The 14,152-nt window shown below is 48.0% G+C and overlaps 1 protein-coding gene across 18 annotated transcripts in view; it reads right to left on the reverse strand.

Moving 5' to 3' along the window:
- HMBOX1 (homeobox containing 1) overlaps positions 1-14,152 on the reverse strand; it is a 119,257-nt gene that overhangs the window by 50,997 nt on the left and 54,108 nt on the right. For all 18 annotated transcript variants that reach the window (XM_044450268.1, XM_044450265.1, XM_044450267.1 and 15 more), the window contains one exon: positions 10,652-10,735. In XM_044450268.1, the coding sequence (XP_044306203.1) occupies positions 10,652-10,674 (23 nt within the window). In that variant the 5' untranslated portion in view covers positions 10,675-10,735. The remainder of the gene's footprint in view (positions 1-10,651; positions 10,736-14,152) is intronic.

A 14,152-nucleotide genomic window follows, 5' to 3' on the forward strand; every position in this document is an offset into this window, starting at 1 on the left:
GCAGAGGACACACAAGAAAATAGATTTTTTTTCTCCCACCCAACAGACATGCTTGGAAATTATAAAAAAGTTATGGGTTAATCATTGACATGGAATCGATGATTATATTATTAGAATTCTTGAAAAGGAAGGCTAAGATTAAAGACATGGAATTGATTGCTGCTTTGTTGATGACTGCTGAAACCCGAGACTGTTAAGTTATTGGAAATTGAAAGAAATTTTGAAAGTTGAGAAAACTTGGACTAATATGTCCTTGGTTAAATTAATAAACAATCTAGGAGCAGCAGAAGAAAAACAGAAATATAAATCATTGCTAGGAAACGTTGACAAGGTTCATTAACTATTTAATGTACGCATTTTAACCAACAATGACAGATTTTTAAGAGAGCAATGCAATGGCTTCTAGACAGCATCTGGGCAGAATGGCATAGGATAATTTGGATTCCCAGATCTGAGCGCTGATCGTGTCCACGGAAGATGTCTTAAGGCACTGACTCGTGCAAGTTTAAACACAAGAAGGCTTAGAATGCCCAGCATTCAATATACCTTCAATATCTTAGGAGTTGCCAGCAAATGCCAACTCACAAAATTCCTGAAATTTACCAAAACATACTCATCTCATATCATAGAAGAAGCACGTTATGGATTCAGGCTAGATATCAGGAAAAGTTTCCTCACTGTCAGAGCAATACGGCAGTGGAACCAGCTGCCCGGAGAGGTGGGGGGCTCTCCCACACTGGAGACATTCAGGGCGAAACTGGGCAGCCCTCTGAGTGGGATGGTGTAAGGTGGTATCCTGCACCAGCAAGGGGTTGGATCCGAGGGCTTTCATGGCGCCTTCCAGTTCTACTATTCTATCCCCTCTGCTATTTAACATCTATATGAAACCGCTGGGAGAGGTCATCAGGAGGTGTGGGCTGCGGAATCATCAATACGCTGATGATACCCAGCTCTACCTCTCGTTCTCCATTAATCCAGGTGAGGCAGTGGCTGTGCTGAACCGGTGCTTGGCCGAGGTAAGGGAATGGATGAGGGCCAATAAACTGAAACTCAACCCAGACAAGACGGAGGTCCTGTTGGTTGGCGGATCGGGTTTCGGAGAGGGTGGATTTGACCTGGTCCTGAATGGTGCAACACTCCCTCTTAGGGATAAGGTCCGCAGCTTAGGAGTACTCCTCGACCTGGAGCTTTCTTTGGAAGCTCAGGTGACAGCGGTAGCGAGGAACGCCTTCCTTCAGCTTCGGCTGATTAATCAGCTGCGCCCCTACCTGGAGTACGACTGCCTGGCGACAGTGACACACGCGCTGGTGACTTCCCGCCTAGACTTCTGTAACGCGCTTTACGTGGGGCTTCCCCTGAAGACAGTCCGAACACTTCAATTGGTGCAAAATAGAGCTGCCAGGTTGCTGACGGGGACGGGGCGTTATGCTCACATGACTCCAGTCCTCCGTCAGCTTCACTGGCTTCCCATTGAAGCCCGGGCCCAATTCAAGGTGTTGATTATGGCATATAAAGCCCTAAACGGCTTGGGTCCTGGCTACCTGAACGAGCGCTTACGACCGTATATGCCCGACCGCCCTTTGAGATCTGCGGGAGAGTCCCTTCTCCGGGAACCCTCCATGAAAGAAATTAGGAGAATAAGTACCCGGAGGAGGGCTTTCTCTGTGGTGGCGCCCAACCTATGGAATTCACTCCCCAAAGAGGTCCGCCTGGCACCGTCGTTACTGGTTTTTCGGCGCCAGGTAAAGACCTTTTTATTTAAACATCATTTCAATTGTTAAAACATATGATCTGGCCAGGGCAACTTCTTCTTCCTTCTCTTTCTCCCCCTATATTTTTATTTTATACTGATAATTTTAATTTTATATTTGTAAATCAATGTATTTTTTCTATTTTTATATTTAATGGTAATTTATTATGTACTATTGTATTTCAATGTATTTTATCATGTTGTAAGCCGCCCCGAGGTTTCGGCAAGGGGCGGCATAGAAATGTAATAATAATAATAATAATAATAATAATAATAATAATAATAATAATAATACTATTCCATGAATCTATGATTCTATGCCATCCCCAGTCTCAGAGACAGTATGCCTGGGTATGTCAGTTGCTAGGAGACTGGTTTCTCATTGTGGAAAGATAACTGCCTGGAGAGGTGGGAGGCTCTGCCACACCAGAGACATTCAGAAAGAATCTGGACAGCCCTCTGAGTGGGATGGTGTAACATGGTGTCCTGCAGCAGCAGGGGTTGGACTAGATGGCCTTCATGGCCCCTTCCAACTCTGCTATTCTGTGATTCCATGACTCCAAACTGTGTCTAGGCTTGCAACTGCTCGATGTGGGAAAACTCTGTGCTTGCGATACACCCACAAAAGCAGGAAATGTAAATTTGTTCCTGTGAACACATTGTGCGTTGCATGAGAAGATTCAGTCCCATACTTTACGACAAGGTTTGCACACAAGCAGTCACTCCAACTGCCGATCTTTAATTGATTGGCACACATGCCTGGAACTCCAGGAAGAAAGTAAGTTTGTGGGAACGGAAGAGAGCAACACCAAGCTCTCTGGAGGAAAATGGGAGTCTTACTACGGAACAGCCAATTCCATTGCCAATATCAGTCTCAAACCACAGGGAAATCCCCAGGGTAAAAGTGTCCAGTGTTTAACAGGCCAATTTACAAGAAGGGCGTTCTTGCAATCAGACATTTAAGAATAATGTGATACTCCTTGTTAATTAAGGGACACACATTTCCATTAGCGGTTTATCACTACATAATGTTTGAAGACCTTATAATTCTCCACAATGCCTTTAATTATATCGCTTTCATTTGTTTCTTTTCAGATGGGCCCTCCTCCCCTCCTGCAGGACTCGGCCTGCTGAAAAAGAAAGCAAAAAACCTGGTTGTTTTTTTTTAATGAAAAAAAAGAGCAGTAGAGTATAAGAGAAACTGTTCAAATCTGCAAAATTAGTCCCAGTTTTGGAGTTAGGCAAGCAGGAGGCTGTCAGATATGCCTGCCTCTGGAAGCAAAATATTTGCAAAAGAAATGGGCTTGGGCTCAGCGTCTTAATCACTTCCCAGATCCCTGCATCATTTATCAAAGCACAACACTCCTTCTTATGTCACATTGAAACAGCATTTTTTTTTAAGTAGTGGCAAGAACTGGGAGTTTTCAAAGACCCTAGTCTGGAATGATTACTGTGAATTGTTTATTATGCTTCACTGATTATATTTCTGTACCATCCGGCTGCAGGAGAGAGGGAAAGCACAGCCACTCTAGGTTTTGGTGAAGCCAGCTCCACCTCTCACCAAATAGTCACTTAAGCCGGTCATTAATAAGTGCCATACCACTGAGAATTGGTGCCAAGTTCACTCTTTTTCCTCTTCCCTCCTCCTCACTTTTTCCTTTTGCATTGTGCCTTTAAAATGGTGGCCTTTTTTATGGTTTGCTTTACCTTCTCTTGGGCCCTTTTTGTCTGAACAGAGGGGCAAAATGTCTCATGGCGATGAACCCTGACAGTCATACTGAAAGTACACCCATTAAATTCAGGGGGATTTAAGCCCATTCAACTGATCATCTATGACTATGCATGAATCTGAGAAATGCACAGGACAACAGCTTCCATCAGTCCAGGCATGCATAGCCAATGGTGAGGGATCATGGGAGTTGTAGGCCAAGACATCTGAAGAATCACATGCTGCCCCTTTGTGACGAACAGTGGACCTTCCAGCCAAGACTGGCTCCTAAAGCAGGTGATATATAAAACCAACTCAAATATAATTGCGGATATGTTGGCGTTTGTGCACGGTGGGGAAGAATCAGTTTGGTCCCTGGCAGGTGAGAGGAAATGTGGAACTGCAGCTTGAAAAGGAGCAGACAGACGGGAAATTGCCAACCGGCAGAAGCAACTTGCCCATGCTGCTGAGGTTCCTATTCGACATCCTGACTGGACCGTACGCCAGGAAGACCAGCCCTGGGCCAAACTGCAAAGACGTTCCTTTTCCCAGTTTGGCGCTGACGGTGCTATCGCTCTACCCAGCCAGAAGGTGAGCCCTGCAAGGGACTCGGCCATGCCGGAGAGGACAGTTCCCCTCCAGGACGACACCTGGACAGGGGCAGCGGCAGGCGGCTGGCTGCAACTCCAGATCCCATCGGCAGAAGCAAAGCAACTGACCAAGCGTAGAAATCACCTGCATTTTCCCATCCTCAGGCAAACCCTGAGGACTGCTGGGGCCCCAAGTTCCAGGGGCTATTATTCTCGTTCTTGTTGCTGCATTGCGTTTCCATCCCACCTTTCTTCATCTTGCAAAGAACCCAGAACAGCCTAGAAGGTTCTCCTCCCCTGCATTTACCCTCGCAACGACAACCACCCTCTGAACTGGGTTGGGCTGAGCGTCTGTGGCTGGCCAGAAGCTGCCACTGGACTCCATGGCTGAGCAGGGACTCGAACCCGGATCGACTGAGCCCAGCCACACTGGCTCTTGGCAATGCACCAACAAAGGGGCAGTGCTTTGGCTCAGAGCCCCACTGGCTGGCATCATTTAAAAGCCTCCGGTTGTGACTTTGGCTTATTCCAGGAAGGATCCCGAGACAGGCCACTGAGCGGATGGGGATTTCTCCAACCAAAGGGTCTGCGGTGGCCTTCCTGGCTTTGGACCACCAAAGGCTTTAGTTCCGCAGCACAAGAATGCTCTGAACTGAGGTCCTGCTTGTTGGGGCGCAACAAGCTAGCTGGACCTCTGGCCCAATCCAGCAGGGCTTGCCTGGTACAGGGTTCCCCCTTCAGCTCCAGCCTGGGGGCATTTGGGGCGAAGACACTTCTGAGCTTAAGAAGAGCCACCCTGGGTGAGAGCTAAGGTCTCTCCAGTCCAGTGCTCCGGCAGCCCTGCCGACCTGCTGCCCCAGTGCGAAGCCCTCAGGCACCCTCCCACCCATGTTCCCCAGCAACTGGTTTACTGTTTAGTTTAGAAAACAGGAGAGGAAGGGAAGACGTAGCAGAGGTGTGGAGAGAGTGGAGGGGGGGACATTTCCCCCCCTCCCGTAACACCCGAACCCAAGGGAGTCGCCCCATGAAGCTGATGGGTGGGAGGTTCAGGGCCGATCAAAGGAGGGACTTCCTCACGCAGCAGAGAGTTGAACTATGGAACCCGCTGCCACGGGAAGTGGCGCTGGCCGCCCATCTGAACGGTTTTAAAAGGGGGCTGGAGAAATTGATGGAGGAGGAGGCTTGACCCGTGGCTACTAGCCTTGCTGGCTATGGGCTACCTCCTCGACCAGAGGTGGCCTGCCAGCTGTGCGCAGCTCATTTGCCACCGTGCGTACGGAGTGCTGGACTGGATGGACCTGTGGCCTGATTCAGCTCTTCTGGACTGGATGGACCTTTGGCTCTTCTTACATTCTCATCCTGGAGGGAGCGCATAGCCAGACCTGGGTCCACCACTGAAAGCCAGGAGGATCTGGTCAAGCCCCTCACTCACCACTGGCTTCCTCCATGGTGCACCACTCCCACAGCCACCTCTTGGATCGACGGGGGTCCTTTTCCTTCCCCCCCGATCGGCAAACAGAAGCCTCTGCCCACGGCCGCACCGGCCGAGCAACATTCAAACTGAATCAGTTCCAGCCAGACAGATAAAGTCCACCCAGCTGCAACTCTCCCGCTTCTGTTTAGGAATGCAAAGCAGGGCACTACAAATGCAGAAATCGGCTGCGCACTTTCGATCAAAGCGATGACAGTTAATAAGAACAGGCCGAGACGTCTGAAAATAAATCCAGCATAATCAAATGCTCACCGCCGCACAACTTATACAACCCAGGCCAAGTCTGGAATAGCAAGACATTATTCTTGCAACTGTCCTCAAGTCCTTCAACGACCAAACGCAAGCAAAGCTCCAAGAACTTGCTATTCCGGATAGAGGTTCAACGCAGACGGTGCTAACGGCATACCCCTGTTTGAGCTTCTAAGCTGTACGGCAGACAAAACGAGGCTCGGGGGGGCTTTGGTTGGCTTTCCCATCCAAGTCAAAATTTGGAGTGCTCTGTTGCTTTGCTTTTCCTGGCAAGGCTGCATTTCCACAGTGACGCATCATCTGGAGGAGAAACTATGGCTGTGCCCATTCGTCAATGGTTAGTAACTATGCTTGGCAAACCTACTTCAAATCATGGTATCTGATTTGCTGCTAATCTCAAGTCATGCTTTCCCAGTTCCGACAGTGCATCAAACCCGCAGTTAATGTCCCTTAACCAGGACATGACACGATGCTTCAGTTTAGCCAGAGAGGAACGTTCCTTGATGATGTATCCTCCGTTAGGCAAGGGTACGCACAGCAGCCAGGTACAATCGTTAATACTGGGAGTGTTATATTTAATCTTTCCATGGGGCAAATGAATCCTTTTTTAAAAACTAGGACACAGTCCTATCACGATGCCCAAAGATCTTGCAGATTTGGAGGCTTGTGGTCATCCAATGTGAAGTGGGCAACTTCACCTTTGGGTCTTCCCATCCTGGATGGGTTTTTTGACCCGATTGGCTGCAGCATTGGGTGGGGGGGAGGCTAGAGAAACTTCAGGATACCCCCCCCAAATGCCCCCATTCATTCATTCATTCATTCATTCATTTAAAAATGTCTATGCCGCCCCATTCGCCGAAGCCTCGGGGCGGCTTACAAAACATGCCACCTTCTCTGAGGTTGCATCCCAACCTTGGAGAGCAACCGGAGAGGTTCCTTCTGCACCAGCCTTGCAGGGGAGGTGAATACTCTGAGATAGATCACTCAGATCAAAGTGCTGTCTCCAGTCTTGGATCTGGAAATCCAAAATACTCAATGGCACCTTAGAATCGCTCGCTTGAGCAACGGAAAAGTTTCCCCCTGTTAAAGTACCAGCGATGGCTCAAGAAACATTCTCCCCTCTCCCACACAGAGGAGGAAAGCCTCCAAAATGAACTTTCCTCGTGACTGTCATCTAAAAACAAGAAATTAAATGCTCACGCTTCATAAACAATGTTTTTATCCATACGCAGATTTAATTGCTAGATCAATTAAAGTGACTAAAGCTCATATGATGATTGATTTAATCAAAATTCCTTTAATTGGGTTGCAGCTGTAATTATTACCTCAAATATACAATACTAAAAATAAAATTAAAAATAGCTGTAAGTCACCTGCAAGCAGCAAGATGCTGCAACGCTACGGAATGTTCACTAACATTCAACATAGAAACATAGAAACAGAGCGAGTCAGAAGGGGCATCCTGGGCCATCTAGTCTGACCCCCCAGCTCCAGCTGGCGCCGCTCATGACATGCCCACCATGTGCATGTCCAGCCTGTCCTTGAACACCCTCACCGATGGGGCCTCAAGCACCTCCCATGGAAGTCCATTCCATACCCTCGGGGTCCTCACCACTAGGACATACTTCCTGGCATCCAAATTGAACCCTGGTTCCCTGAGCTTCACTGTGGAGCTTTGCTACCTAGAAGTAGGCAGAATATTGACACAATCACCAGATTCAGACAGAGCCAATATTTTTCTCTGGCTCTTCCCCTGACGTGAAGGAAGGGTATCCGGCTCTGCCCTGTCCCAGCAACTTCTGAAAACCTGGACCAGGTGCTGCCGTTGGCTTCTGAGCCGTGATGTGGAGGGGACACTGGGAGTAAAGAGCAGGGGCGCAGTCGCAGGGGTGGCAAGCAGCAGGCCTCCAATTCGGGGCCAACCCTGGATTTCCACTCTGTGATTGCCCCACTCTCAACATCAATGAGGTTTTTGTTCCATGGGGTTGCACCGAAGAAGGAGCAAGTTTTGCAGTCGGCTGGATAAACAGGAAGAGGCGGGAACGTGGCCACATCTCTGCCCCTGCATGCCTTCTACAACGGCACCTCTGGGCACAGTTTAGGGGCAACTGTGAGCATCGGTGTCCTGTTTGCTGAGAGGCAGAACTGGAGCTCTCCAATTCCCTGGACTGTCTTTCCAGGAGGGGAGAGGACAAGGCAGCTGGTCAGTGGCAGCTGGTTCTGCCAGGCTTGTGAGAGCCTCCCTGCGCACTTTGCTTCCCGGGTTTTTGTTTGCGGCTTTTAAAAATGGCTAGACATCGACCCCTGCTCCCAGATAGCAACTTCGTGCTTAAGTAAAGTCGTGGAATGCACAGACCCAGAGAGAGGGGAGCGCACGTTTCAGACAGACACACCGAGAAAACGGGAGGGGAGCGAGCATGAGGGAGGAGGTCTTGTGGAAAAAGTTAACCTACTGCAAAAATGGAGAGGGGGGGCACCAGGAAAAACTTCCTTCGGGTTAGAGCAGTGCAGCAATGGCACCGAGGACCCAGGGAGCTTGTGAGCCTTCTCATCCTGGAGGGACGCAAGAGACAGTTGGACATTCTTGAACTTGCAGCCCAGCGCTAAGCAGGGGCTGGACCCCGTATTCCAGGATTCTATGAGACTGCGGTTCTCCAGATACTGTTGGACTACAACTCCCATCTTCCCTAACTGTTGGCAGGACTAGCTGGGACTGATGGCCACTGAGGTCAAGCAACGCTTGCAGGACCACAAGGTGCCCATCCCTAATCTACTGGGTGTGCTATTTCATAGAATCATAGAATAGCAGAGTTGGAAGGGGCCATGAAGGCCATCGAGTCCACCCCCTGCTGGTGCAGGACACCAGTTCACACCATCCCACTCAGAGGGCTGCCCAGTTTCGCCCTGAATGTCTCCAGTGTGGGAGAGCCCCCCACCTCTCCAGGCAGCTGGTCCCACTGCTGTGTTGCTCTGACAGTGAGGAAGCTTTTCCTGGTGTCCAGCCTGAATCTGGGTTGTCCATGGGTTGTCCAAGTGTTTCATGGAATATATTTTGAGAGAAATGAAAATAAGAAGAAGCAGAAGAAGACGGAAGAATATGAAAACACGATTCACAAGCTCTTGTCTCGACCCCTTCAGGATCCTTTTGGCTTCACTTAACTGGAAAAGGCTTGTCTGTGTGGCTGTCACTCAGCCCTGGGGTGTTCCCTCGGAAACACTCTTTGCTCACCTGGGACACACGCCATGCTGTACGCTGTGCTCCTGCTCTCCCCGCCCCCCTGCTTGGTGAATTATGGACTGCATGGGTGATGGGAAAGTCCGTGCAGGAGACTGGAAAGAATTCTTACCAGACGGATCCAAGAGAACTGTGTTAGGTGGACAAAGCGTGACTTCCTAAGAGCCAGAAGCAGGACGAAATACAAGAGCTGTGACTTCTCCACTAACAAGGAGATGTATTAACCACTGTGGTGTCAGGGCTAGGATACTGGACTTGGACTGGGAGGATCCAGGTTGTAGTCCCTAGTCGGCCCTGAAGCTCGCTGGGCTCTCGGGCTAATGACGTTCACAGGGCTGTTGTGAAGATAAAGCAATCAGGAACAAGGCCCAAAAGGTGAGATTGAAATACGAAGATGGTATGTTTTAGTCACATGGAAATTGCCCATTGAGTCCTTCTGCCTCTGCACCCATCCGGTCTCTTTACCCTGCTTGAAGACTGTGCTAGCAAAAATCAACTACGTAAGGAGGATGAGGTCTTGAACTTGCGGGCCTGGGGAGCTCTGAAGGGGTTCCGGACCCCACTGCTGGAACAGGACCTGCATTCAGACCATGGCGTCCCCTTCTGCCGTCGAAGGGGAAAGCACCATGGGACACGGGTCCCTGTGACTGGTTCCATGAAGCCTCTGGACTGGCCAGGTCGGGTAGAAATGACCGGAAGCAGGTATTCTGCCCCTGTGGATCAGCCGATAAAGAACACCTTCCCTTGGGCTCCAATCTCAACATGAAGGAGCTCCGTCGAAGAAGCCCCTCGCCTCCAGCCTGCTCTCAGCACAGTTCCCTAAAATGCAGCCCTGGCCAGAGCTGCGGAGAGAAAAGACCCTGGGACGGAATTTCACGTACCCCAGGAGCGTTGGCAGCGTCCTGCCTTCCCTTGCGTGGTGTCTCCCAGACGTGTTGGACTGCAGTTCCCACTATCCCCCCCATCAGCTTGGCCTTCTAGCTCAGCCATCTGCAGGTACCAGGTGCGGGAAGAACAGCCTAACCAGAGCTAAATCTGCCCTCCTGCTTCATTTCTGCTTCAGCTTCCTGGGCAAACCGGTTGACCACTCGCAGCTGGGCAAAGAGGGAATGGCACTGGGAGAACTGGGATTTCCCCAGCGCCCTCTAGGAAAGCTCCGGGCTTATCAAAGATTTCAGGCCAGAGCGCTGTTGATCTCTCCATGCAGCCCCGCTATATGATTCAAATCCCTTCTGAGCCTTGGTGTAAATCCCTTCTGAGCCATCCATTTCTTGGGTAACTCACTTTCTTCCAAGGCACCCGTAAAATGCCAGTATTCATGACAACCAGACAAGTTGTCCGTTAAAGCATATTTCATATTAACATTCCTACAGAAACTAGCAATAAAGCTTCGAATGGCAAAGAGCTCCACAGTTTTGCAAAAGTTAGCAGTTACAGCCATGAAGTAAACAAGCAACCAATCTCAGTGAAATGAAACCAAGAAAGGACCCAGTGCTCCTCTTTTAACCATCTAGCAAATGCCAAAAGATAAGGAGGCATCCCACCCCCAGTCTGCTGACTCCTAGAACATTTTTAAAACTTAAAATGTTTACATATGTTCCAAAAAAATGGTCGAGGCAATACTTACACCACTGGAAAAGTTCTCAGCATACTTTACATGGGGAGAGGAAGTCAGAAACCCCCTTGGAGGTCTTCAGCATTAGTTACCATTCTGAAATTGACAAGAGGATGGGTGAATAAAGCATTTTAATACAACTACTGCAAAGTATTTTTTACATTACCTTATTCAATTGTACAATCGGCCCATGAAGAAAGCAGGGTTTTTTTCCTACCGTCCTGGGAACTTCCTTTGACCAATATTCCTACAGGGCCAGAAAGTCTCTTACAAATGGGTGATTCGGTTCAGCTAGGAGTCCTTTTAATGAAGTGCTTTATGATGTTTTCAATGCACTCTAGCTTGGCCCGTCATGGACACAATGGGTTAGATACCCAAAATAAAACAGCGCACGAATATAAATATAACACAGTCCAAGAAAGGTGACCTGATGCAGAACAAGAAACTCCACAGAAGCTCACAACGTGATGCTGCGTCAAATGAAGCTAATACCACTTCAGCATCTTCCTGCAACGCTTTGAGAAGCCACAGAACTTCTCATTGCAGAATTGCTCGTATTTTCACTTGGAGGACTGCATTCTGTTCTGACATCACAGACAGGGGAAACCAGGGATTCGGGGCAGAGCTCCGAAGACATAAGGCAGAATTGACAAGGAAAGATGGATGGCATTGAAACTATGGAGCCCCACCTATGGAATGTGCTCCCCAGAGGGGTCTGCCTGGCGTCGTCATTATTTGTTTGTTGGTGCCAGGTTAAGACCTTTTTATTCCAGCAATATATTAATTTTAATATTGTCAAGTTTTAATATTGTCTTTTCTATGTTTTTAACTGCAGCCAGTGTGGGTCGGGAATTTATTTATGTCATATTTTATGTTGTAAGCCGTCCTGAGGTTTTTTGCAACAGAACAGCATATAAATATTTTAGATAGATAGATAGATAGATAGATAGATAGATAGGTAGATAAGAGAACTCTGGTTTGGGGACGGTTTAAAACTACGCTACAAAAATATTTGCAGAACGATGTACTAAAGAAGAGCACGGAAAAGTGGCTGTTGTGATCTCTTGAGAAGCATGACCAAGAAGACATGCAAGTTTCATATGAAATATTTGGCAGGAGCTCCTAAATTTAACAGGAATCCAAAGATGAGAAATGAAGCTTGAGAAACTCCTTCCTTCCTTCCTTCCTTCCTTCCTCCCTCCCTCCCTCCCTCTCTTTCTCTCTTTCTCCATTTATATCCTGCCTTTTTCCTACCAAGGGCTCAAGGCAGCTTGCATCATTCTGCTCCTCCATCTTATCTCCACAACAACAACCCTGCGAGGTAGGCTGGGCTGAGAGTCTGTGAGTGCCCCAAAGTCACCCAGTGGGCTCCATGGCCGAGTGGGGACTCGAACCCGGATCGCCTGAGTCCCGGCCCCATGCTCTTAACCACCACACCACCCTGGCTCTCTTGGAAGATTTACAAGCTGGTCACTGTGCTGCAGCTCCTTGGACACCGGCTGAACAACTGCGAGGGTGTGCCATGTTTGCAAGACCGCAATTCCTCCTTCCCCAGCCTGGTGCCCCCAGATGCGCTGAATTGCCCGTGTTGGCTGGGAGTGATGGGGACTCTAGTCCAAGCCCTCTGGACGGCCACAGGTTGTGGAAGCTGGCTTAACTATTTGTTGGGGGAACTGTAAACAAGTGAAGCAAATTAATGTTACACCATCTTTAAGGGATGAAAAACTCGGGCTGGAGGTGGGACAGCATGGAAAAGCAGACAAAGGCCTGTTATGGCACGGAGCCAGAAAGTTTTCTGGTGCTTCGCTTTTTTCCACAGAAAGAAACCTATTTGATAAATTTATTAGCTGAAATGAATGTATGCCGACTGCAAATATAGTATTAGGCAAGCCTGACAGTTTCAAAGCTGTAATTATGTTTTTCAAGGGAATATTCCCCAGCATGTATGTGGGAGAATACACAGGTCACTGGAATCTATCTATCTATATATGTCTCCGAGTGAAATGGAACGAATAAATAGTGACAGTGAAACTAAAGGTTTCCAACAATCTTAGTGAAGGAGAGTTGAACTCCACGGAAATAGATGAGGGGTTGTCAGCATATCACACACAGATTTTTGGGTTGCTAACGTGTATTAATATGTCAACAGTTGCTGTACGTTTGCCTGTCTCTAGTTTAAACTGGCTATGGGAGGTATATTCCACTGACTTTATGAGTTTGCCGATATTCTACTAAAAACTGCTATTGTGTGCTTTCATTTTTTTCTTCAAATATTTTGGGTGCATGGAACCAACACTTTACATGAGCATACAGACTGCTTTTTTAGAGCTTTGCATATTGAATGCAACCGAAACAGACCTGCTCAATCTGATCTCTTAAGAGAAAGGGCGGGCCACTTGAGTGGTTCCGACATTGTGGCCTACGACTGCCGTCGCAACATCTCCTGGTATAAACTGAAAAATTCCTGCCCGTCTAGCCATCCATCCATCTCTGATACTTCTATACTGCTTAACAGAATAACATCTCCAAGATTCCATATATACATATTTAAATCACCTTAATTAAAGCTCGTTTGGATTAGCATAACAGCACAGTGCAATATAAGGAACAGTAAGGTGCAGCAGCAAGATTTATTTAATTAATGCGATCCTATGACTCTTATGCAAATGAACCTAATTTGCTCTGGGATTTTTTTCTGGAAATTTTTCCCAGAAATCCACACCACCGTGCTGAGGACAGAGATGCAGGGTTCGAACTTGGAGGGCAAACTTTCAAACATTTATCTGCACTGGATAGCAGGTCTGCAGCCCCAGATTTATTGTAAGGTTTGGTTCGAGAACGGCAAGGATGCAGCCGATGAGAACTGCTGGATTCACGTGAGGATGTTTGGAAAACCAAAACACTGGTCTTCAGCCTTCTGGCCTGGCATGTGCCGCCCGAGTCTGCCTTCCTAGCATTACCCAGCCAGAACAGCAAGTGTCATTAATCTCTATAACTAATGCAGAGGTTAAAGCTGACAAACCTTTGTCCCGTCTGCATTATTCATTAATGAAATTAACTTGTTAAAGGGGGGTTGGGGAGAGAAGGGAAGGGGCCAAAGGAGGCCAAAATGTGCACACACAAAACCCAGAAGGAAGTTCTTCTTTCTTTGGTGCGGTAAAGTCAAAGAAGGGTGGGGAGAGAAATTGCATATTAGTATGAAAATGGTAGCAGCAACCGTGGAACGGAATGAACAATCCAATCCCCAGCTTAAAAGCCGCTCTAAAAGGCAGCTCAAATTTACAATGGATGAGCCTTCGTGGCAATCTGTTTTTCCGATATTAAAAATCTCATTTTCTCAGTGCCAAGGACAAGTGGAAGCGTGAGGCATTGGAGTATCAACTCGGCATTTGTCTCATTTGACATTAAATCATTCTCATTTTCAGCTCGGATTTTCTAATATCTCCTTGGGAGCCACTTCAGTTTTCTTCATTTCTCTCCGGTTGCAATTAAGATGTTTGAGTACAGCCTGGC

The sequence above is a fragment of the Varanus komodoensis genome, unplaced genomic scaffold, assembly GCF_004798865.1.
Source record: "Varanus komodoensis strain SLA01 unplaced genomic scaffold, ASM479886v1 scaffold64, whole genome shotgun sequence".
Taxonomy (NCBI): domain Eukaryota; kingdom Metazoa; phylum Chordata; class Lepidosauria; order Squamata; family Varanidae; genus Varanus; species Varanus komodoensis.